Source organism: Grus americana, chromosome 24 (assembly GCF_028858705.1).
Source record: "Grus americana isolate bGruAme1 chromosome 24, bGruAme1.mat, whole genome shotgun sequence".
NCBI classification, from domain to species: Eukaryota; Metazoa; Chordata; class Aves; order Gruiformes; family Gruidae; genus Grus; species Grus americana.
Genome location: NC_072875.1, coordinates 5786977 through 5810021, shown reverse-complemented (window position 1 = coordinate 5810021; position 23045 = coordinate 5786977). Strand labels below are relative to the sequence as shown.

Here is a 23045-nt window from a genome sequence, read left to right as displayed (position 1 = left end):
CAAGGCCTCCATGCATTCACTGGTCTGGAGGCATATTTTACTGGAATGCCCTGTGGTTTGCAGGTAGAGCAGTTTTAAAAGCATGAAGCAAACTGACGCCGGCGCTACAGACCTGACTTCCACCTCAGCAGGAGGTTCAACCAGCTGGCATCCAAAAAGTTTCATCCAACTTAAATTATTACATGATTCTTGCTCACTTACAGTCATGAAAGTGCGGCCCCAGACATTGGCAATGACCCCCAGTTATTCCCTCTTCCCCATTAAAATCTGATAGTGAGAGAGGATTGGCGACACTGTGCTGGGGCTCACGGCTCTTGCAGAAAAGCAGATGAGAAACCAAGGCTCTTGAGGAAGAGGAGAAACCAGGGAAGAGTGGTATTGAAAGGGGGAGTGGAAACACAAGCAGGTGGAGCTCAGCTCTTCCAGAAAAGCCAGTTCCCTTTGGAATAGCAAACCTGGTCACTTTTGCAACCCATGCCTCCCAATTGCCATGTTCAGCTTAAAAGCTGGAGCAGACGTTGGACCATTTGCACCCTGCGACTGTCCTCCCTTCCTCAAGAGAAGTCAGTCCTTAAGCCCTCCCACCAACTCGGATTCATCGGCAGCGTGTTGACCCTGCCATGGACAGGGCCAGGTTGCGATAGTCACTGTACAAGCATCAAACAGGTCTCTGTGCAGCCAGCTCTGCTCTTCCCCGAGCTTTGCATCCAGGGAGCAAAAATACTTCCCACACGGAAGCAACAAGTCAAATAATCTAAGTAGCTGAGGTCATCTTCTCCAAACCCTTTAAAAATATATATTATTAAACAGGCAAATGTCAACAGAAAACGTAATTTGGAAAGAAAGACCTGAAATGTTTGTTTTGAAAAGTGGCTTTGAAAATGGACGTTTTCCAGGCTTTTTAATTTTTCCTTTTCTTTCTTTCTTTCTTGGCTGAAACTCTTCACCAGATTTGGCAGGTCTTCACAGATGGCGCTGGCCGACCCACAACTGAATTTTCAGAGAATAAGCTATTTGTCCAAAAGAAGAAAACATGCCCAGATTTGCTAGGCTCCAACCCTCTCCCACGCTGCTCTCCCCGCTGCTGCAGCCGTCGGCTCGCCCACCCTGTGGCTGAGGCTGCAGCAAGAGGAAAGCTCATCTAGAGCAGGCGAGGAGCTATTCCTTCATCAGCAGATGGGTGCAGATGGGTGAAGAGCATCTCTTGCAAAGAGCATCTCTTGCAAAGAGCATCTTCTGCCATGAGCGGTGGAAGGCGCAACAGCACCCAACGCCTTTTTGCACTTTGCTTCTTCCGGTGCTTAATGAGGAAGGATATTTGCACCCAACAGGGCTGTTTCCTTGCTGAGCAAGTTCCCTTTGGTCTCTGCGGCCCGCAAACGCGATGCAAAGCTTGGCCTGGGTGCGCAGAAACGGTCGTGATTTGCAAGTAAACAAATGTGTTGCTTAAGATTTGCTCTATCGTCGGGCAAATCCTCTTTGATTCTGAGCCTCTGGAAGCGGAGCCAGTCGAGGAGACTAATCCCGAGCGCCCCTATTCAGGCAAGCTCAGCATTGAAGCTGTCTGCAGGGGTTGATGCTCAGGGAGATGCGAGTGCTCAGCACCCATCAGGATGTAGCCCATAAGCTTGCCCTGCTCTCTGAGCACCTCCAGGAGATGCTTTTTAATGCCACTTAGGAAGCTCTTTGCAGCCCACGGCAGCAAAGGAGAGCAGAAAGTGCTGCCGCTCTGCCCGCGTGCGGGCAGCAGGGGACCAGCACCACGTGCTTCTGCGAGACAGGGATGCCGGCAGCTCCCCTCACCACCGCGATGCCGCAACCCCGAAGGCAGCCCAGCTCCCTCTCCACGCTGCAACCCTCCCCCAAAGCCACGCTGCCATGACCTCGCTGCTTGCCGTAGCAAAAAGAACGATGGGGATGGCTGGCACAAGGGTGCAGAGGGACCGTGACTTGTCCTCTGCCTCTCCCCAGCACCGAGCCCCTCTGACGGACAGAACACCCACCAGACCTAATCCTGATCTCCTCACTGAGATAACGCTCAGCCCCGGATCCCCAACTAGGGAAACGAGGAGCGTTTATCCATGCCTCAGATGGGCGGTCTGGATCCTACAAATGCATGCCCAAATCTCTGCTTAGCTTGGATTCCCTGCGGTTTTGGGGGCAAGACAGAGAAAGGAGGGTTGGCGCCAGTATTTAAGGCCCTGGAGAAGCAGACAGGCACCCAGGGGGATTTTCAAAAGAGGACGTAACACCCGCGAGGCTTAGGGGACTAGGCAAAGTCTAAACAGCTTCCCCAATCTGACCCTCAGCTCCATCGCTACCATGCAGACACGGCGCTGGCTCAACGCGTAACGGCATCATCAGGAGCAACATGTTAATAGCTGATGCGTACAAAGACAAGCGAGGATTTGATATAGCTCGGTGGAAGTCACCACATGGCTATGTCATTTGCAGCAGCTGAGAAGCTAGCTGTTGGTGTTTGCTCACAAACAATATGTTCGTCAGGATTTGGCCTCGTCTCTCAACTAGAAGATTTCCTTATGGAAGTTTCTCTGCAGGGAGCAATGCCACAGAACACGCATGACGGGATCAGTCTGGCGTCCAAAGCTCACAAAGAAAAGGCACAGCCAGTGCTCTAGTCACATCCTCTCCGCCGGATCCGTCTCTCGCTAAACTAAATATTGCTTCAAATCATTGAAATATTTTTCCCCCGTCCTTGCCCCGATGTTGCTATTACTCTGCTGATACTGAGCTAGCGAGGGCCCAAAAGGAGTGCTTTCATGGTTTTTTACACTTGCACTTACTAAAAAAAAACCAAACAAACCAACCCCAAAACCCCCCAAACAACTAAAAATCTATTTCTGGTTATTTGTGGTTTTGCTTCCTGACAGGTTCACACCTTTGTTGTCCCTTCAGAGGATGCATCAAACGCTTGTGATGTGCCAAGTGACCTGGAAGCGGCCCCAGCGTGTGCTGTGAGACGATACCCAGCGCATGAGAAGCAGCTGCAGCCTCGTTTGCCCAGGACGCAGCACGGAGCCGCATTCACCTGGAGGGGAGGGCTCCCGGCGATCGCCGCCAGCCCGATTTTATGACTGGCACGATGCAAAGCCTGAGGAAGGAGGATGATTTTTATGTTTTTGAGAAGTACCGCATGGCAGCTAGCAAGCAAAATCTTTTTTTTGTTTGGTTTTTGTTTTGTTTTGTTTTGTTTTTGTTAAACCTAGAGGACAGATACAACTTGGTTAAGCACAGCCTGGGAGCTCAGCCTGGAAGGAAAGCACCCCCCCATCCCGCAGCCGAGCCCCAGCCCTACCTGCAAAGTCAATTTACTGCTTGGCTTTATTTGTTGGGGAGAAAATTCCCCATCCGTGGAGGCGTGCAGGGAGGAGGATCGTAAATCTGCCAGCTGCTGCTCCCGACGCCTCCCCGGGGCCGGCCGCAGTCGGAGGGGGTCTGTGCTGCCGAGGGAGCCGCACGCAGCTCTGCGCGGTCGTTCGAGTGTCTGATCAACTGTGGAGAGTTTGCACAGCTTGGGAGGAAATTAGCTCCTCCAACTCATTTCTACGATTGCCAGCTCCTCCTTTTAGCCCCCTGCCTGAGCTCCTTGGAAGAACCGGCTTTGCCCATAAAAGCAGTGGAGCAGTTATTGTAATGTCCAGGGACCCCAAATGTCGCCGCATCCAACGCTGTCAATAAAAAAAGGCAAAAAGGTGGTCCCGTGGGCGCTGCAAAATTCATCCCTCAGGCCCATGGGGCTGCCCACAAAGGCACCCAGCCCTCAATTAATTTAAATTTCTGCAAAGGCTCCCAAACCTCCAGCAGCCTTGGACGCAGCCAGTGGCTCGTTCAACTTCCAGTTTACAAGGGCAACGTTTCTCGCGCCTTGAACGACAAGTACCCGCAGAAGACGGGATGCCCTCCAGGCTGGCGAAGATGCGGGCTGGGAAGCCAAGGGGACCCGGGGAGCCTGACATGCACATCGGGCCCCAGGCCGTGCGCTGTTTTCCCCTCTCTGCTTCTGTTGTGCGGGATCCCATAATGTCATGTCCATTTGCAGATTGCACTTTATAGGTTTTTATTTGGCAGCCTCGCTTGACTCTGCCCTTTAATTTATCCATTATACATTCTGATTAATTGGCCGATAAAGCTCTGTCCAGTTTTTTAAAACAAATTCCCAGTCCATTTGCTTTTAGTGGAACTGCGAACAAGCAGTTTAACTCATTACATTATAGCGCTCGTGCTTAAGGTTCACTCTGGAAGGAGATATTTCAGGATCATACATATGGAAAACAGCTCTGATCTGCATTAATAATCCCTCAGCGGGCTGGGGCACGGCGCTAGTTAAGGAGAGATCCCACGGCTCTCCCTGCGAGCTGCACGGGAGCAGAGCCTTCCTCCTGGTGCTCCTTTCCCCAGCAGACTGGGAACCTCCTTTCTACCCATGCACTGACGCCAAGTTAACCATTAGTTTCCATAAACCCAACTTTTACACCCCTTTTTTTCTGGGCTTCGGTGCCTGGCCGCCCTCTTCTGCAACGAGCCATCCCCAAGCTCCCTTTCCTCTCATATTCCCTCTTTTAGGGCTGGGAAAACATCTCCTTAAGCCCCCCGCAAGCCACTGCCGGAGCCTCTCTCCAGCCCACCTTCACGGCGTTGCCTTCAAAGCCCTCGGCGGTAGCTCCATCACCAGATTTCTGGCTGCCAGCGCGGCGGCAATCCCTCGTACCCAGATACCTTCAAAGCCCAAACGCCTCCGCCTGAGCGGCACGTCTGGAGGAGGATTCAGGTCGCCCATTGCAGATGCCTCCTCGGGCATCCCTTGCTCCCGTGCCGTTATTTGCTTTGTCTGCAAAAAAAAAAATCTCTCTGTTTCTCAGCACCCAAAGCCCCGAATGTAAATCTGCCAGCCCCTGTTACAGGGGCAAATGAGGAGTGACACATGCAGAGATGGGAGCGAGGGGAGAAGAGGATTAATTCTGCCGGGTTGAATTCTAAAAAGCACGAACGGAAGAAAGAAAACTAACCGGAAAGCAAACGCCATTTCCCCTGAATATGAAACTAGGAGTGAATAAGCGATGGACTTCCACAGGGCGCCTTAATTCCCGTCCGTCAGCCTCACTGCCTTTTCCCCCCTCTAAATGTTATTATCTATCACTCTCCTGGCGTGAACAGGACTGGGTGCATCTCTCCGTCTCACTAGCTCAGCTGATAAGCTTGACAGACCCGGGCACTGGTGACAGCATTCACATTTCCAGTGGGTAAAGTGCCATTTACATGAGGCAAGCGCTGGTGATTTTCCATCAGCCGGGACAGAATGAGGATGGGAACAGCTTGTCAGCTTCCACTCTGGAGCAGCACTTTTTTTTTTTTTTTTCCCTGTTTGCTTTTTTTTTTTTTTTTGGTTGGGTTTTGTTGTGGGTTTTTTTTTTAAGGGCAAAATCTGGACCTTGTCCTCCACTCAGATTTATAAACACCACCACGAACAAGGCCCTGGCCCTGATTAAAATTCCCAGCATGCCAGAGTTTGCAAAAATCTCCGGACCAAAGCAAAACAAGCTCAGGGGAAAGTCTGGCAACCCATTATATCTGGCTGTTGTCGAGGGGATTAGAGAGGAATTTGGCATGCTCCCTTTTTCCTTCCTTCGGACTCACGCCTTATATTTTTCAAGGATCCTTCTTTAGACCACACTGCTTTCTTCTGGAGGAGCTGGTTGGTTTTTAATGTTCCCTTTTGTCTTCCTGACACTGCCGCTTTTCTTTGCCCTTTTACTTCGCAAATCGTCGCCTTCTTTAGGCAGGAACAACTAGAGGCCAGTTCCCACAAGGGAAACCGGCGGGGGGGGCTGGGGAAAATGCGTGGTCGAGACACATTCCTTCGCTATCGGTTTCCTTCCACCCTACGCCTTCAAGTTCTCCATCCTTCTGCTCCAGCCAAGCTGGACCGCTCGATGCTTAAAGGAAAGAGTGATCCACACACCTTTCTGGTCCAGGTGACCTCTTTTTGTCCCATGCCATCACAGGTGAAGAGAAGAGGGGTCGCAAGGCACTGAGCCATCCCTGGGGAGGGACCAAGGGGCTGGCGGATGCGGTCAGGATGCTGCTGCACCACCAGGATGTGTGAAATAGCTGCAAACCCGCTGCCTGGCTCCCAAAGCCGTGCTCGGCGGCTCGTCCCCCGCAGCGCCCAGACGAGTCACGGCGCGAGCAGTCACGCCACCAACACAAGTAAAACTTCATCCCCGGCAAGCGTGATGGAAGCAATAAAGATCTCCGACAGCACTGATAACCGCCAAGGTCACCAGCTTAAGGGCATGCTCCTCTCTGACAACCAAGGCTTTATTGACTTTTTTTTTTTTAAAAAAAGAAATCTCTATTTTTTTTTTATTTTTTTTAGTTCACCCGCAAACTTATTTGCAGGCCTGTTTCAAGGTGGATCCCCATCCAACAGCCTCTCTAGCTAATCGCTATCGTGTTCAGAGTACCCCGTCAGCCCTGCAGTGGATGTGGCTCCACGGAGGAGACGAGATCAGACAGAGCCCAGCGGCAGCAGCCTTGGAGGTTCGTGCATGGCGATGCTGGAGCTAAGGGCAATGCAAAGGACAAATCTTGTTTTGGGCTGGAACCAACTAGCGACCCAACTTTTGGCCAATGAACAGCACAACTGATTAAAAGATGGGAAAGGCTTTTACTTGCCATTCGTTCTTTAAATTATTCTTGCAGGAAGACTCCACATTTAGGAGGTTTTTTTAGCAGAATGCTACGCCTAGCTATCGCTCTACATCTCCATCTTCCTTTCTCATTGGGAAAATATCTAGATGAGGGGAAAACCTCACACTTTTACCATTGATAGTGTTCCTCTTAACTCTCCATGATCAGAAACCATTTACATAAAGAACTACAGGACGCAGCTGAGCGGTAGGCAAGGGAGTACGGAAATGCAGTACGACCTCAGGAACAGGAGAGGGAGTAGCAACAGCGGAAGAGGAAAAAGTAGGAGAGATTTTCACCTTGCTTCTGCCCCGTTTCATCTAGGTACCAGCCCATCACCGCTGTAAAGTCATCTGCTTGGACACCTACCCTGTGCTGGGGACAGCACGGATGCACCAAGCCATTCCGCACAGCATTCGCCCCCAGCTACAGCCTTTGCCCAGGGGCTGCTCTGATTTCACACCTAAATCCTTGCTGGAAAGGGCAATATCTAACTCCCAGCTATCCAGAAGGGTATGCCACTGGGCTTCCAAGGACGTTATCCAAGGAAAAACCCAGGTGCCGTATCTGAGGAGAGGCTGCTCTCCCCGGGGTTGGGCACAGCATGGGTGGGAGGCTGCTGACCACGGGAGGTGAGCAGCAGCCGTGGTGTTTCTTTGCCTCAGTCATTAATCATAAGGACACAGGGAAGGTTTACAGTTACTCCAAGCAGGCAGCGAGCCAGTCAAGGAGGAGGGAGGTACCCCTTTCCACTTGTCTCCTTCAGGGCTACTTCTGGAAATGCCAGAAGCCAGGAGAAGTCTTTGGCTCCATCCCCTCCCTCGAGCCGCTGCAGCAAAGCCCAGGAGCTGCAGCTACCAAACGAAGCGGGAGAAATCTTCCTCCTTTCTTTCCCCCTGCAAAACTCCTCCGGGCACGGCAGAGCCAGCCTGGCAGGAGGCTGCGCGGGGAGGAGCCCGTCTCGCCCGCATGCCTTTGCTTCCTCCTCTCCTAAAACCTGCCTGGGCCAGCCCCTCAACATCTGCCGTGCTGCTCCTCTTGCCCCTCACCTGCTGTTCAGACAGACCTTCCCACCCGTCTTTGGGTGGCCAGCTGCACTGGTTTTTTCCAGCAACCTCCTCCTCCTCCTGCATCCCACCCTGCAGAGCATCTCTGCTCCCGCGTCCTCCTGCTGCCGGACACAGCGAGAGCTGGAGGGGCTGCAACCTCAATCCGCTTATTCAGCTGCAAACCCAGGATTTGGGGGACACAGTGCTCAAGCTCCTATTTAATTCATCCAGAGATCTGCATAAAGCCCCTGCCCGGCAGAGTCTGGGAGGAAAAAGCTAATTTGCCACTATTTCTATTAATTCATACAATCCGTGCCTCGAATCCTAACCCGTGGAAAGGAGATCGCAGGAATTCACAAACCTTTAGGGGTACAAATATTGCACAGAGCACGACAGCCTCGCAAACCGTACAAGATGGGGAAGAAAATCGTGCCTCAGCCTTGTCGGAGAAGGCTCCGGAGCCCAAGTCAGCTCCGAAGCTCCAGCTCGCCTTGGTTTGCACTGCAAAAAATAACTCCCCGGAGTCCAGACTTGCAGCCATGCCCTCAACTATCTCCCCAGCCATTCCCTCGCAAAGGCTTTCTTCTTGTCCTGGTGCTAAGAAGGGTTATTACTCCTTCCTCACAGCATGCGACAGAAATGTTTGTGCAGAGAAAAAAAATCCCCCAAGTCAGTACATTAATGTCCTGCAATGAAAAATAGATCTGTCTAAATATGCTCAAGGTAATTCAGAATACATTTGAGGTGATTTCAGGCTCTAAAGTCTGCCTGTAACAGCATTTCAGGCTGTGTTTATCAGTGCTTTCCCCTTGCACTTGCATTTTTTTTTTTCTCCCTAGTTATTTTTAAAACATTTGCACAACAACAGAACAAAATGATCACGGCTAAGGGTAGAAAGCAGCCTCACAGCAGCCTCTCCCAGCAGCTCTGGAAATTTTACCTTCCCATTTACCGAACCCAAAGCCTTGCCTACTGCAGGCTGGGGTTCAGCTTAGGTCAAGGCGAGAAGGCTGATCCCCATCCTACAGCGACAAATCTGCAACGAAGTCCCTGAATTCAGCCAAGCCAAAGCCAAACCTCGACCTGGGTGACGCGCAGCGTTTCAGAGTGACACCAAAGGTCAGGCGTGAGCTTCGCTCCTGCACAAGAGCTCCCATTTAGCAGCTAAACCTGAGGACGCTCCACAAGTTGCAACAGAACCAGACCCTCCTCTGGTTTCTACCAAAGAGCCACCCATCCTCGCGCCTGCTGAAGGATAAACCTTCCCGAGCCAAAGCTTGTGCAGGGTTAGGTTAAAGCCCCAAATCCGCCGCTGGGAAAGGGCCAGCGCGTCCGCTCGGAAAAGCTCCTGTGGGTGCCCCGGATGCCATCCCAGTCCTCCCCTGCCGATTCCCTGCAAGGAGACAGGAGCTTGAGAGATGACCCAGAGCGGTGAGCCATACATCCCAGAAATGAAACATCAAACGGGCTGTTCCCAGTAACAGATCACACTGCCCAAGTTCTGCAAAAGCCCATGACACATGCACGGCAGACCTTTGGGGAACGGCACCGCGGTTCCCCCCCCGGCAAGCTGCAGAATCGCATCCTATTTGCGGAGAAAAGCAGAGTTTTGCAGCAGGGCAAGGAAACCCAAGCAGAAGCAAGCGTGCAGGCTGCTGCAGCGGCATTTTCCTCTATGACAGAGAGAAACTTGTTGACTTGTAGCCAGTTCAGATGTATTACCTGTGGCAAAGCCACCCGGTGCAGACCACGCACTGACAACACACTGCGGCAGAGGAGAGCACGTGTGCGTGTCGTGCACGACTCGTACGCTGTTCTGAAGTACGAGCTTGGAAAAGAAACAAAGAGAGATGGCTTTGGGCTCAAGGGGACCCATCTGTTTTCGAGGAGTATTTATTTATTTATCAATTAATGTATCTATTTTACCTTGTGCTTTTGCACCATCTTGAAAACAAGGAGTCATAATATCCCTCAAGCAATTCTGCCCCTTATCCATCTGGTAAACAGCCATTCCGCTTTATTTTCTTGCTAGCTTTTTTTAAGCTCTCCGGTTTCTAACGGAGCTGAAATCCACCAATTTCATGACAAGGACATCACCATTAATGATGATAGCAGTAATAATGACATTGCACTCGCGCAGCGTGCCTCCGCCGGCAGATTTCAACCCATTTTACGGTCACCTGCAAGCACCCATCTGAGGGAACCGAACGCGACGCTAATTTTAGAAGAAGCAAAAACTTGCAGAGAGGAGCCGAGCTCTTCCTCCAGTCCCAAGACAAGTCTTTAACAGGGTTATAAATAGGAGCCAGGATTGCCAGCACCTTTTCTCCTGGTAAATACAGGATATCACGTGCGCGTGCGCTCAGTGACATTTTCCCAAGCACTTCTGCAATTAAACCCTTTCTCTGGCTTTACACCGGCTCAGTATAATTACCGAGAGCTTTCCAGGGGCCAGAGCCTGGTGTTTGCCAGCAGAGGGAACCTTCCCATTGCTGGCTGGGAGACGGAGGGACCTTCAGAGCTGCTCTGCAGCAGCCAGCATCACTTCTCCCAGCCTTGGGGCCGTTCGGGACCCGCTCGAGCACCCCGATGCATTTCGAGTCGGCGCAAAGCGGCCTGCCTGCTGCAAATACTCCGCTTGCTGGGACACGCACGGGCGATGAACGCAGCCCCGCGCACAAATCTACCCGCTGACAGCGTTGCAAAGAGCCGTTTGCATCCCCCCCGCCCGGGGACACCTTCCCGCAGAGCCCACGCTACCTATTGCTCTGACACCCAAGGCTCCCCCAGCAGCCCCCAAAATAAAAAGCAACCTCTTCCCCGCGTCGGGGCGAGCGTACGCCGTGGGCAGGGGGTCTCTGCCCGTTGGGAGGGAGGGAGGGAGCTGCTGCCCCAACCCCAAATTTATGTGTCGCAGAAGTGTATGCCTGCATCCATTATTCCTGCTAGGCTGTAAAACGTTCCTTTTAAAAAGTTTTTAAGTAAAACAGAGTCCCTAGACGAATGACACGGGGTTAAACTACATCTATATTTCCCAGCAAAAAACCCATTAAATTATAACATATATATAGATATTCCCCCCCGAATGACGGAGCTGATGCTGCAGCTGGAGGCAGGGCTGGGGAAGGAGCCACACGCGGGATTTATAGCCTGAAACCCTCTAACAGTTGTTCACAGCGTTAGCTCTCTGCACATTATAAACACTTACCATTTCCATCTCCTGCACTGATTGTACTTTGCAGTTATGAAGTTGTTTCCACTTTCTCCTCCCCACCCCCCTCCTTCCCTACTATAATATTTAGTCTGCAGCTCTGCTTATTTACATACTTAATTTCAGTTCTGTTTGCAAACACAAATTAGTTTTGTGCAATTACTTTGTGCATGGACATGGAGTTTATCCGCTTCAGCGGTTTAACAACACTGAAAGTGACTGCACAGGACCATATGGCTCTCTATATATAATCACAATATTACCTGCACATATTAGTTACATAAGAGCTACGTTATAATTAGCGCAGTTCAAAGAGGTTCAAAGAGAGGAGGAAAGGAAAAGAGAAAAGAGGGGGGGGGAAACCCAACAAAAAGGAAAAATAGAAAAGAAAAAGAAAAGAAAAAAGGGTGGAAAGGCAAAAAAAAAAAAAAAAGGAAGAAAATAGAAAAGGAAAAGAAAGGAGGGAAAGGAAAATATAACACAAAGAAAGGAAAGGCGAAAAGGATTCCCCGACCTCAGCACGCTGGCAGCGTGGGAGAACAGAGCTATGCAGGAAATTGATTTTATGACAGAAGTGAAAAATCAGGTGAAAAATTGTTTGGGTCAAATTAAATACTTTGTTCAACCAGAAAATAAAGGTTTTGTTACATTGTCAGGTTCTCTCCTTTTAGTTAGCGTGTTTGTTTAACCTTAATAACAACAGTTTGTTACATTTTTGTAAGCAAAAAAAAGGTAATTGAAACAAAAATCCAAATGTTTGTCTGGAAAATGAAACAAGTTTTCCTAGATTGTCTTTTCCTTTCCCCAACCCCAAATCCCTGGCCTGAGCTTAGCTCAGAAATACTTTCAGGCGACCCAGACCTCCCTTTCCCAGGACAATGAATATTCTCCTGAAAACCCGTAACGGGATCTACTGGGTGGAAGTTTTTAACCACCCCGCGAGCGGCTCCTGTGCGCAAAGACACGCAGGGTGTTGGGGTGGGGTTTGCAACCATTTCCCTGGTTTTTTGGTTGGGTTTTTTTTTCCCCCCTCAGTTTTTTTGGTGGGTTTCTTTTAAAGGGAATAGGCACATTTTTTGCTGAGAAGTGGTTTTGCCACACGTAGACCTCAGGGATCTCTAACCCTGCACAAGGTGCCTGGTAGCGGTGACCTCGCCAGGGGCAGCTGGGTTTTCCCATTCGTTCGCATTCCTGGTGCCACCAGCACAATTTGACCTGAAAAGACTGGAAATTTGGTAAGGATAGCGGGGTTCGCAACCCTGAGGGATGCTCTCCCGCTTCTCTCCTCCGCGGTACCCCCTCTCCTCCTACGGATTTGGCAGAGCAGGTTTCAGCAGCTGGAAGGGGATGGGGACAGGGGACCCATCAACCACGGCAGCATCCCGGCAGCGGCGGTGCCGGTACCCTCGCCGCAGCACCTCCACCGCAGCTCAATCTCCACGGCCCATTTAATCACCGGTCTTTCTGTACAAGCAGCCAAAGACCCCGCAAGTGCATCATATTTTATGGTCTGCTAGGAACCGGTGTAAGAACACAAATTCATTTCACGTGTGGTGAACAGCCTCCAGATTGAAAAGCTTGCCGGCCCGGAGCGCTGGGAGCCTCTGACCTACGCACACAGCATCCCGGGCGGCTTTTTCCCGCAGCCCCTTTGGGTGCCGGGGACTTTGAATCACTTCACAGCTTCACCTGTTCCCACGAATGTCACAGAAACCTTTATTTTTTTTTTTTTTAATTCCCCCCTTCCCCCGCTGCTTGCAAGACGGTCTTTATTTATACAATACATTTCACATCCAAGACATCGCTGAGAGCTCTACACAAATATTAATTACCAAGCCCTAGGTGGTAAATTATAAATATCTGTTCTCTCCAGATTAAAAATCCTACGTTTAATAATAATAATAATAATATAATAATAATAATAATAATAATAATAATAATAAAGAAGACTGCACTGTGGCACATAAAGTGCTACATGAAAGGATGCTCCTTTGCTCCAGGGCTGCAATAAAACACACTAGACCCCAGAAAACTTAAAATAGAGAATGAGTGAGGGTTGGTGCTTAGCAGGCAGGCCACCACGCCGGGTGCGTGCACACTCAGACACGCAGCTCTCCGAGAGGACACCGAGCACGTGTAGCCGCACAAAACACAGCCAGTCGATGCAGGGGGCGAGTGGAAGCCGGTGCAAATAACGCTGGGTTGGAGCAACGCTTGCAAATACCTTTGGGTGTCTAACGGCGATTATACGCGGCAGGATTTGTGCTGCACCGAGTGTCAGAGTCCCACCGAGACGATGATGGACTCGCTGGGTACAAGGCCAGGTGTAATAAGGAAGCAGCTGCTTTTCGATTCTGCTCTGGGATCTCTCGTCCTTGCAGAACACATTTTCTGGGGTATACTTGACACTCGTTCCCCGAGCAAAAACTGCCACAGCTGACAGTGAGGAATGAGCGGAGCGCGCACGGCGGAGATAAGGCCCTGCAGCGATAAGAGACCCGGGGTCGGTTCTGCTCGGCCGCAGCACGAGGCAGTCCGCGGGGCTGATGCTGCTGCCCTGTTCGCTCGCGGCCAGCTCCAAACACACCCATGCAAAACCCAATGCACAAACAAACTCCAAAGCCATCTGGTTGCCCTGTCGTGACGGCGCAGGAGCTCTGTCGTGGGACGGTTGAAGTCCATCCGTGAGCAGATCTCTATCTAAGGGATCCAATTTCAACAAGACAAGGAGGAAGAGGCAAAGCTTCCTCCTCCCAGTGGTTTTATCTCCTGCCACAACGCACATCAGGTCATGCTGATGCTGTCAAACCCCAAAACATCTCAGTTCTCCCTAGCAGCTCTTGTGGCCTTTGCAAGACTCGCCTGATTTCTCCCAGCACTAAAAACAAACCCAGAAGCCAGAGTTCGCCTCCAAAACCTCAGAACAGGAGCAGTTTGCACCAATTCTTGCCCTGCCCAAGCCCGCTCAGCTTCGGTTCGAGTGCTCAAGTGCATCACTTCCAAGCCACGGATGGTACAAAACAGGGCAGATCATTTGGGGCCTTATTTATTAATTTATTATTATTGTTGTTGATATTGTTGTTGTTGTTGATATTGTTATTATTGTTGATATTGTTATTATTGTTGATATTATCATTATTACTATTATTATTATTATTATTGATTTTCTTTCTTGCTGCCTGCTAGCCTCCCCTTTTTTTTTTTTTCTTTTTTTTTTGCGTAGATCAAAGCAATCAACGAAGAGGACAAAACCCCAGCTTCCCAAAGCGGGAGAGGCAAGCAATCAGCGCTACTGGAAAGGACACGCCAGGAAGTCAATGAAGATTGGAAATAACATTTACAAAACTGGGACTCAGCAGGCCCAGGGTACTTTGCCTGGCTGTTTGAACAGTGTGTGCTCCTCTTTCCCTTTGAGTGCAGCAAACAGCCGGTCTCAAAGAAAGGGTACCTGAGGATAATAACGCCGGTGACGATCGCTGCGGTAGCCTCCCTGCGCTTCGACCGTGATTTCTGCTTGCACGGCTAGCAAAGTCCGTGCGGTTGACTTTGTACACGGGGAGGGTGTTTAACAATTTGCCTCTGACCGCTAGCTACCCCCACGCCAAACCCCGGCAATGTTTTACGGACCTCGAGCAGCTCTCTGGCCCCGTGCGTGGCTTGCGGCAGGGCTAACCGCTCTGCGAGGGGCAGGCAGGAGGCTGGACACAGCATCCTCATCGCACTCTCCTCCCGCCGCCCTCATTTTGCACAAAATATTAAGCAGAAATGGACTGCGGCTCAGTTTGCCACCTAATTTCAAAGGCTGGTGCCTCCAGCTGCCTCTTCGAACCAGCCTTGTAGAGAAAGGAGGCTTAATTTGGCATTCGTTTAGCAAGAAAAAGCATGGGTCCTACAAAAAAACACGAGCAGAATGTCATAACTATTTACTGCTCACCCACAGCACGATGCCCGCTGGATTGCTGCTGCAGGACCGTTAAGCATCCTCCCCAGTACACACATCCCATCCCCAGGGAACAGCCAGAGTAAAGCACAACACATCTTCAGAGGAACAGAGGGGACAGACACAAAGAGAAGGACGGGGGCAAAAAACCATCTCCAACCAGAAGACTATTTGATTTAAAAAGAAATCTCTCATATATTCACACAAGGAACAAGAGTAACCATTACTTCTCAGACAGATTGGAGGTTTGACATGGAAAACCACCCCATCCCATCCCCCTGTTTCTGCCTCAGTGCGATGCCGTGGAGCACAGCCTATGTCTCAGGAAAGCTTTTGCCCATGTTGGCCACCACCACCATTTCAGAGGAGATGGAGCACGCTGGGCTACCAAAGTGCCACCTCTGCCTCTACTCATCCATACTGCAGGGCCTGCTTAGCTACGTAACTCCCGAGGAGCAGAATAAGTAGGACCTCTTACGAACTGTGGTACGTCAAGACATACGGGGAGCAATAGTACCACCTGTAGGCACAACGGCTTTCTCCCGGCCCCACTTTCCCCCCTCAGCCAGCCGTATCCCCCGTTTCTGCTCCTCCAGCCCCAGCTGTGGTCGATGGGTCCAATTTCACAGCTGCTCAGTTCCAAATTGGACTTTCGCTTCCCAGCTGTACTCGGACTCCTGCGTTTGTTTGCCATCAGCTTTAATTAGGAGAGGTTTCATTGCCTGACGCATCCAACCCTCTGCTCCAGCTCCTCCAAGGCCACCTTCCTCACCCATTCCATGCTGAGCTGCTCCAAGGCTTGCAGTCACTGCCTTGGACCCATCTCCTCATCTCCTGCCCTGCCAGCTAGGAAACGGCACGGCGTGAAGACATATATATCCCCCTGCCCCACCAACGGGCACCTCTGCCGGGTCTCTCCCTGCCTGCTCTTGCTGAGCCGTGATGCAGAACTGAGCTGGAGAAATCAAAGCTGATTCCAATCTTATTATCCAACACGGCCCTATCAGCTGAGACAGCGACATTTATCACATTAATAGGAATGATAGAAGAAAACTGGGATCCTGTCCAACAAGCGCACTTTATCACGTTGCACTGTCTTACAAATCCAATTATCACCAGCCGAAGGTCTTAACGGCCCTCCAAGAGTGGCTCTGGAAATCTTAAAAGACTATAAAAGCACTTGTCCAGAGCGTGCGCTATCGCCTTTGCCAGGGCATGGGAAGAAGCATCACATGCTTTTCAGGAGACTGTAGCAGCTTCACCCCTTAAAAGAGAAGTCCAGAAAAGGGGGACAGTTGTCACTAGCAAGTCTCCCACCATGGCAGGGGAGAAGGAAGGAGAAAGCCAGATGCAGACAGCCCAGCCACGCGGCACGAGGAAGAGCAGCCCACCACCAACGGAGCAGGGACACAAGCGATGCTCTCCCTGGCAAGCCACGTCCCAGGTGCATCCTCTGCCTCAGGATGTTGCCCGAAACCTGTGGGATTTGTCCCCACAAAGCACGAAGTGCCACCTGAAGGAGAGGCAATAGGAGTTTGCTCTTCTCCCTGCTTTTCCAGACCGAGAGCAGCGGCAGGAAGAGACTGCTACAGGCATGATCTCAAAGGACTTTGCTGCTCTCTTGGCCTTCTGTCCCGCCTCGCTACAAAAGCACTCGAGAAAAGCTTTTCTCAGCTCTCGCTGAATGAGGAACAGCCAACCCAGCATCAATTCCCCCATTTTCCTTCAGCCGTCAGTTATTAAGGTTTCATTCCAGCTTGATCCAAAATGATTTTTTTCCCATTTTCAATATTGCAAGCGAAGCAAAAAGCAACAAATTTGCTTTCCCCCCTTCCCCCCCGTCGCTCTAATGATTGTACCTTAAATAATTTATCCACTCCTCTTCTACACTCCCGCCCTTCACTCACCATTACCTAAGCATGCTTCAGCATTTCTCCTTCTGCCCCACTTCAGCTACCGCTTGTGGTCAGAAACGATGGCCAGGGGAATTCATCACAGCGGGACAGGCTTTTCATCTCATTCTACTCCACTGAGCATCTAGAAACAACAGCTTCTTATTTTTATCGTCTCCCGCCCCGTGCAGTCAATTTTGCTATTCCCCCGGGCACACGTGGCACAGAGGCACCTCCGAAAGTCATCGCGAGTCAAGCATCTGCGTACCATTCCTGCCTCATCTTCGAAAGCCTCCTTTGAACTTCAGCGGGATGCGAAGCCCCAGTGAGCGTGGTGACAGGAGTGAGAAAGACAAGATGCAGGGCACTGGAAAATCCCGGCCGTTGTCTTCAGCCACGTGAGCGTGCAAGCTCTGGCTTCCCGGCAGCCGAGAGGAACAAATTCTCCTCTTGTTCGTGCTTCGCTAACGTGGGGCTGGCACGGGTACAAAAGGGGAGTGTTTGCTTTATTTTGCACTGGCTTTTACGACGGGTGCGGGGAGCTCGGAGAGGGTTGGGAGGCACCATGTCCCACCGCACGGGGATGCCGGTCTCACCACCCTGGGTGAGAAGAAAGAGGACACGTGGCCCCCTTGGGTTCCTAACAGCTCTGCCGACGGCTCTCCTTCATCCTGTGGCCACCCATGAGGGCAGATTTATGGGATGAAGCCAGAAAGCGTGGCCCAACATGGTCGGAGCAGAGGCAGAGGTGATCCAGGCTCAACCAGACAGGCCTAAAGCATCACTTGGATCCTGCCGTAGAGACATGGTCCATCATCAGAGCGGGAGACGGGGGCGATGGCAAGGGACACATTCTAGCCCCAGTAGAGCACAGCCCCTAATCAGATACAAAGTCCAGGGACACAGAGGCTTTCCTGGACAGCGGTTCATCCTCTTCCACAAGCACAGCAGGTTCCTATAATCTGGATTATTTCTGCCCGCAAGAAACCAGCTCTCCAGGCATAAAGCTGCCATAAACCAAGCTTTACCAGGCTGAAGCCCGCGAAGGCCGAGCAGCTGCTGCCTCTCATAATCTCCGGCAGCGCTGCGAAGAACTACCGCGCCCCGGACCCACAGAGCTGACACGGGAATCCCTCTCCTGATTCACTCCCCACGTTTCCAGGCATTACTGCTAAATAAAGTGACAACCAGACAATTTACCCCGGTCCTCTACAGGGTCCTCCCTTTTGCGGCCGTGGCACAAGAGATAGCAACGTGCTTAGCCACGTCTGGATGGCATTACCACTGCCGGGAAGCAAGGGGTCTCCATCGTGCTGCTCGTAGATATTTAAAGTGATTTAATGGTTGTCATTCATTATTAATCATGGTTATTAGAAGGATGGCTACGAACACACGGAGAACGGGATCTTGTGAGGCTAGCTAGACATTGCACAGACACTGAGCAGAATAAAAAGGTCCCTTCTAGGAAAAGCCCTGCTCTGATTAAACAACAGCACTTGCGGGAAATATTTTGATTTTGGGGGCAGGGTAAGGAGAGAGGCAGACACACATTTCATAAAAGCTTTTCCAGCTTTTAATCCTGGCGTGTTTCATGGCTGTGTAGTCCCAGCAGGACTTGCCGCTCTCCTCTGCTTACTCATGCCAAGGTGGCCTGGGAGCCCCTGCGAGGGACATGAGCTCCGCTGTACAGGCTGAGATAAAAAAGATGCTCCCTGCCTCCAAGCATCACCCTCCAAAAGACTCCTGGCAGGTATAAATCTAGTGAATTCACAAGGCAGCAGGGGGGAAAAAAAAAAAAAAAAAAAATTGTAGAGCACTGTGGATGTTCAGGGCAATAAAGAGAGGTTTTAATAAGTGCTGTAATGGAAATTTATGTCAGGGTCCACAAAATATTACAGATGGTAGCTTATGCAGCCCTCGTATTAAAAACAAAGTAAATGAAATTATCCTGAAACAATAGATGAAATTATAAAGCATAAAACGAAATGGGACGTACCCAGCTCCTTCCCCGGCGGCATGGGCACGGCCCGGCTCTGCATCCCTGCCCCAGCATCCCAGCACTGGATGCTGCCCCTTACAAATCACTTTGGTGCCTTCGCTCGCTCTTAATTACAACCAAAAGAAGCTCCAGAGGCTTGGCCAACAGAAAGGACCCTCTCTGCGTGCGTACAGCAGAGATGGATGACAGCAGGGAGATGGAGGGGAGAGAAAGCGGGAGGAAGAAGGGGGGAAAAAAGCAAAGAAACAAGCAGAAAACCCAGGGATTTCTGAAAGCGTGGCTTAATCTTTTCAGAAATGATGGGGATTTGGCAAAGCTGAGATTTATCAGGCATCCCGGAGGCACAGCCTGCTTTTAACACAAGCTTGCTCATCCCGGCACGGGATCCATGTCCATGCAGGGAGCGTGAGGGTCTCCCAGCTCTCCGGCCCCTTGATCTGCCCCGGGAGGGCTGAGGGACTCGGCGGCAGGTTAAGGACTCGGACAAGGCAGATGCTATCACACTCCTCGCTCCTCACCACTACCCCGGGAGACTACCCAATTTTCTCTCGGCAAAATATCTCCCACACCCTTCATTTTTCAAAGCTGCGGGGGGAAAAGAGAAGGAGGAAAAAGAAGAAGAATCCCAACGCTTAGCAACCGTATGTTTTTCAGCCTCTTGAGGTTTTGCTCGGCTTCGGGGATGGCAGAAGGGCTAGGGCTGGTTGTTCGATGCAGTTTGTTTTCAGCCCATAAAAGCACTTACAAGGTGGATTTTCTTCCATTTCCACAGAGCCTTGCACACCGATGCTGAAAGCTCTGGTAAGAGGAGCTGTCAGGGCACATTATCCAGAGGGGCTGATGCCTCTGGAGAAAGGCAAGTTGAAACCATGAGCGAGAACGAGGAGAGATGACCGCCGAACGAGATGTGCATGAAAAGAGAGAAGGACGCGATCAAGAATTTTAAAATCCATTTGGAGATTTGTTGCTTGGTTTCGGAAGGACTGACAACACGCCAACCTAGGGCATCGGGCGTTTTACCTGTGCCGCACCCGCCGGCCAGTGGCACTGCTTCCTAAAAACCGGGATTTGTCTTTCCAACATTCACAGCGCATCCTTCGTGATCTCCATCAGCAGCCTGATTCAGAAAAGCAGCAAGGACCAGAGCTGGTGCTTCACCTTCTCTGTTCTTATCACCTGTACAACGACGACACCCTCAGCTACCTCCCCTGAGACCAAAATCCAACATGCCAAAGAACGGGGAGACGTACAATCAGCCCCCCACCCCAAAGCAGGGTGATTATCGCAGCGTGTGCCTGCCTCTGCCCGCGGGCAGCCACTACCAGCAAGAAGTATCAAAGAACCAACTGCTGGGGAAGTTTATTCCAAACCCCCATCGCTAGAAAACCAGTCTGTGGCTTGAAACAGATTTCACAGCCCCTTTGCATTTGTTCTTTTTTTTACGTTTTTAGAACCCTAATGTAGTCGTGGATAGTCTCATTCCCTATATTAATCCTAATCCCCCCAGAGTGAGTCACGGTGTGAGAAAAAAGTGGCCAAGAAGGAGCAGGGCGGCTTGTCAGGTAAAAAAAGTTAGCCGAGAGAAGGAGGAGGAGAAGCAGAGGTGTCTCCAGGACTCGGCTCAATCCTGCAAGTCACCATGTCTTCCCCCCCGAGGCCCCTGTCATCCCTCGGCTCATTTTAGACCGGTGTGAGGATCAGCAGCAATTGGAAGTATGTTGGGTTTTTTTTTTTTTAATGCCTGCAGCCTTAGCTTTCTCCTGGCAGAATTCAGAGGAGCTCTGAAAACCCTTCTGGAAAGACACGGAAGGTCTCTCTAATTGGCACAATGCAGTACTAGAAGAGAGAGGCCCAGGGTAGGGGGGGGAAAGCCCGTTTGGGTACCAGAAGCTAAGAGCGTGGCAACGCTAAGCCCTGTCCCAGCTAATTAGCCCCTGCAATCAATGGGGTGTGTTAGTTTGTTGAGGATACCCCGCTAAACCAGTTTCCCCCATCCCTGCTAACGGGGACGAGAGATGCGCGCAGACCACCGCACGACACCCCGCGCTGTCACCCAAGGTTTCCACGGCTGCCCCGAGGACACGATGCAGCTCGCTGCTGGGCAGCACCTTTCACGTAATAAAATAGCGCAGTTCTGAGCAGCCCGCAGTGGTTTTACGCTCCAGATGCACGGAGAAAGCTTAAAAAAGTGCAAGCAGGGCACAAACTCAAAGGCTGTTCGGTGAGCAAATGCAGCCCTTCTTGGCAAATACCACCCAAAGGAGCCGTTTACCTGCTGCTGCTCCATCCATCCGTGCCGCAGGACTTCCTAAGAGGCAGCAGGAACTGGAAAATCTCTTTGACAAGAAGAAAGGTGATATTATTGGCATTACCGAGCAATCGGAATGACTGGCCCGTCAAAGTCTGTGCTATAATGCATTTACTTTCCTACTTTTAGAGGTGTGGATCTCTCAGAGCCACTGGAAACATGAATCGCTACCGACACACGTGGTGCCGGCCCAGGCGGACACAGACCGTGAAGGGAAACTACAGACCAGGATGAATTTCTACAGGAGCACCATGCTGCAAACGAGGGGAAAGATAAACAGCTCGGTCCCGAGGAGCTTGATTTGGGGAGATAATAAATTAGAGCTCACAGGCAGCAGTATTGAAACATCAGGGTCTAAAGACCATCAATGGTGATCGTCTAACAAAGGAGTATTCATCTCTTCCATGCAGGCTCACCGTACTTGGCTGAGCATCCTTCATCCTAAAATACCGCAGACCTGAGTACCGGGGACAGCATTACGCTGACAATGTAAACACATTAAGAAAGCAAAGAGTTACAAGCTCAGATGTTGAGTGTCGCAATCACGTCCAACCTATTTAGCAAATAACGTGGAAAGAAGACATGATGGATAAAGACGAAATTAATGACTGAACTGGTGCTCAGTGATTATCAAGCAACTAGTGATGAGGGCCTGATTACATTCACAACGGATAATAAAGGCTTGCCCCAATCAGTAATATATATCCTCAGTGCTTCAAAAGGACTCATTTCCAACGCTGGGAAAAATTATGGGAGAAATTGGTTGGAAGGAAAAATGTCAACAGAGAAATGTGGGCTCGTAACACAAAACTTATTAGAGAGCCAAAAAGTCAGGACTCCACCATCCAAAAAAGACAATTTTGGCTAAAAGCCCTATTCTTATTGCTAAAGCAGCAATCAAGCATAACGCAAAAATAAAAGGAGAAATAGACAGCAATCAATGTACATTACAAGTTATGAAGTGCATTGATAAGGGAAGCTAAAAACACCGCGGGGGAGGCAATTGCTGGCTGGCAGAACCGCGGAGGTGATTTTAACAGCGCTAGACCCAGCCTAGCCCAAGGCAAGCTGGTGTCTCACCCCCAGCCTAGCCCAAGGCAGCTGGTTTCTCTCTGCTAAAAGGCGCCACCAGAAATAAATCGGCTTCGAGTCTGCTGCAGCCCCGGCCACGACATTTCACCCCTCTGCAGCTCTGTTCCCAGCTGAGCAATGGGTACAGCGACAGCTCCCGTCCCCACGGCTGGCGTGTCCTCCGTGCAAAGCAACGACTTCCCACCGCCGTCCATGGAGCTGCACCCCCCCTGCAAGCGCACAGCACCCTCATCAACAGGGCTAGAGCCAAATCACCACCGCGACAAACAAACTCACAACCGTCCCCAACAGTCTGGACCCAAGCCCCCCAAGTTTGACTCATAGTTTGACCCAAAACTTCAGTCTAGAACTCTTCCTCCAGAGGTTGGTTCAAGCCTTTTGCTGTGTAAGGAGTGAATTAATTACTGACCAGCACCGTGGGGCATCTCATTTTAGCTGATGCAAATACCGTGGGGCTAATATTGGGAAAGGCACATTTTGTCTTAGGAACCCCAGATCCCAGCTAAGTTTTAGCTCAGGGAATTACAGCCAATCTCCCCAGATGCTCACGCGGAGGAAGACACCTTCCTCCCCGCCCCGTCCCTGAGCGGCTGAGCTGGAAACGCTGCGCACTGACAAACAGATGTGCTAGGCATTGATATTATTGTAACGTCTTTCAAACAATTTGTATCCCCAGAACGGTGGTAAAGAGATATTGTATGGCAAATAAATTAAAGCATTTGGCCATAAAGCCAATAACAGAGAGACAGAGAGAAAGAAGCACAGACACTGGAGGAGCGAGAGGTTTTTAAATGAGATTAAAGAAAGATGGAAAGTCAATGGGGAAAAAAGGAATCCTAAAAA

The 23045-nt window shown here is 50.7% G+C and overlaps 1 protein-coding gene across 8 annotated transcripts in view; it reads right to left on the bottom strand.

Annotated features, from left to right (window-relative positions):
* Positions 1-23045, bottom strand: part of NTM (neurotrimin) — a 341369-nt gene that overhangs the window by 82198 nt on the left and 236126 nt on the right. The window contains exon 1 of one of the 8 annotated variants that reach the window (XM_054803296.1): positions 16825-16994. The exons of the other annotated variants lie outside the window; for them this stretch is intronic. Coding sequence (XP_054659271.1) covers positions 16825-16832 — 8 coding nt within the window. The 5' untranslated portion in view covers positions 16833-16994. Of the gene's footprint in view, positions 1-16824; positions 16995-23045 lie in introns of those variants that run through there. 8 annotated transcript variants of the gene reach the window in all.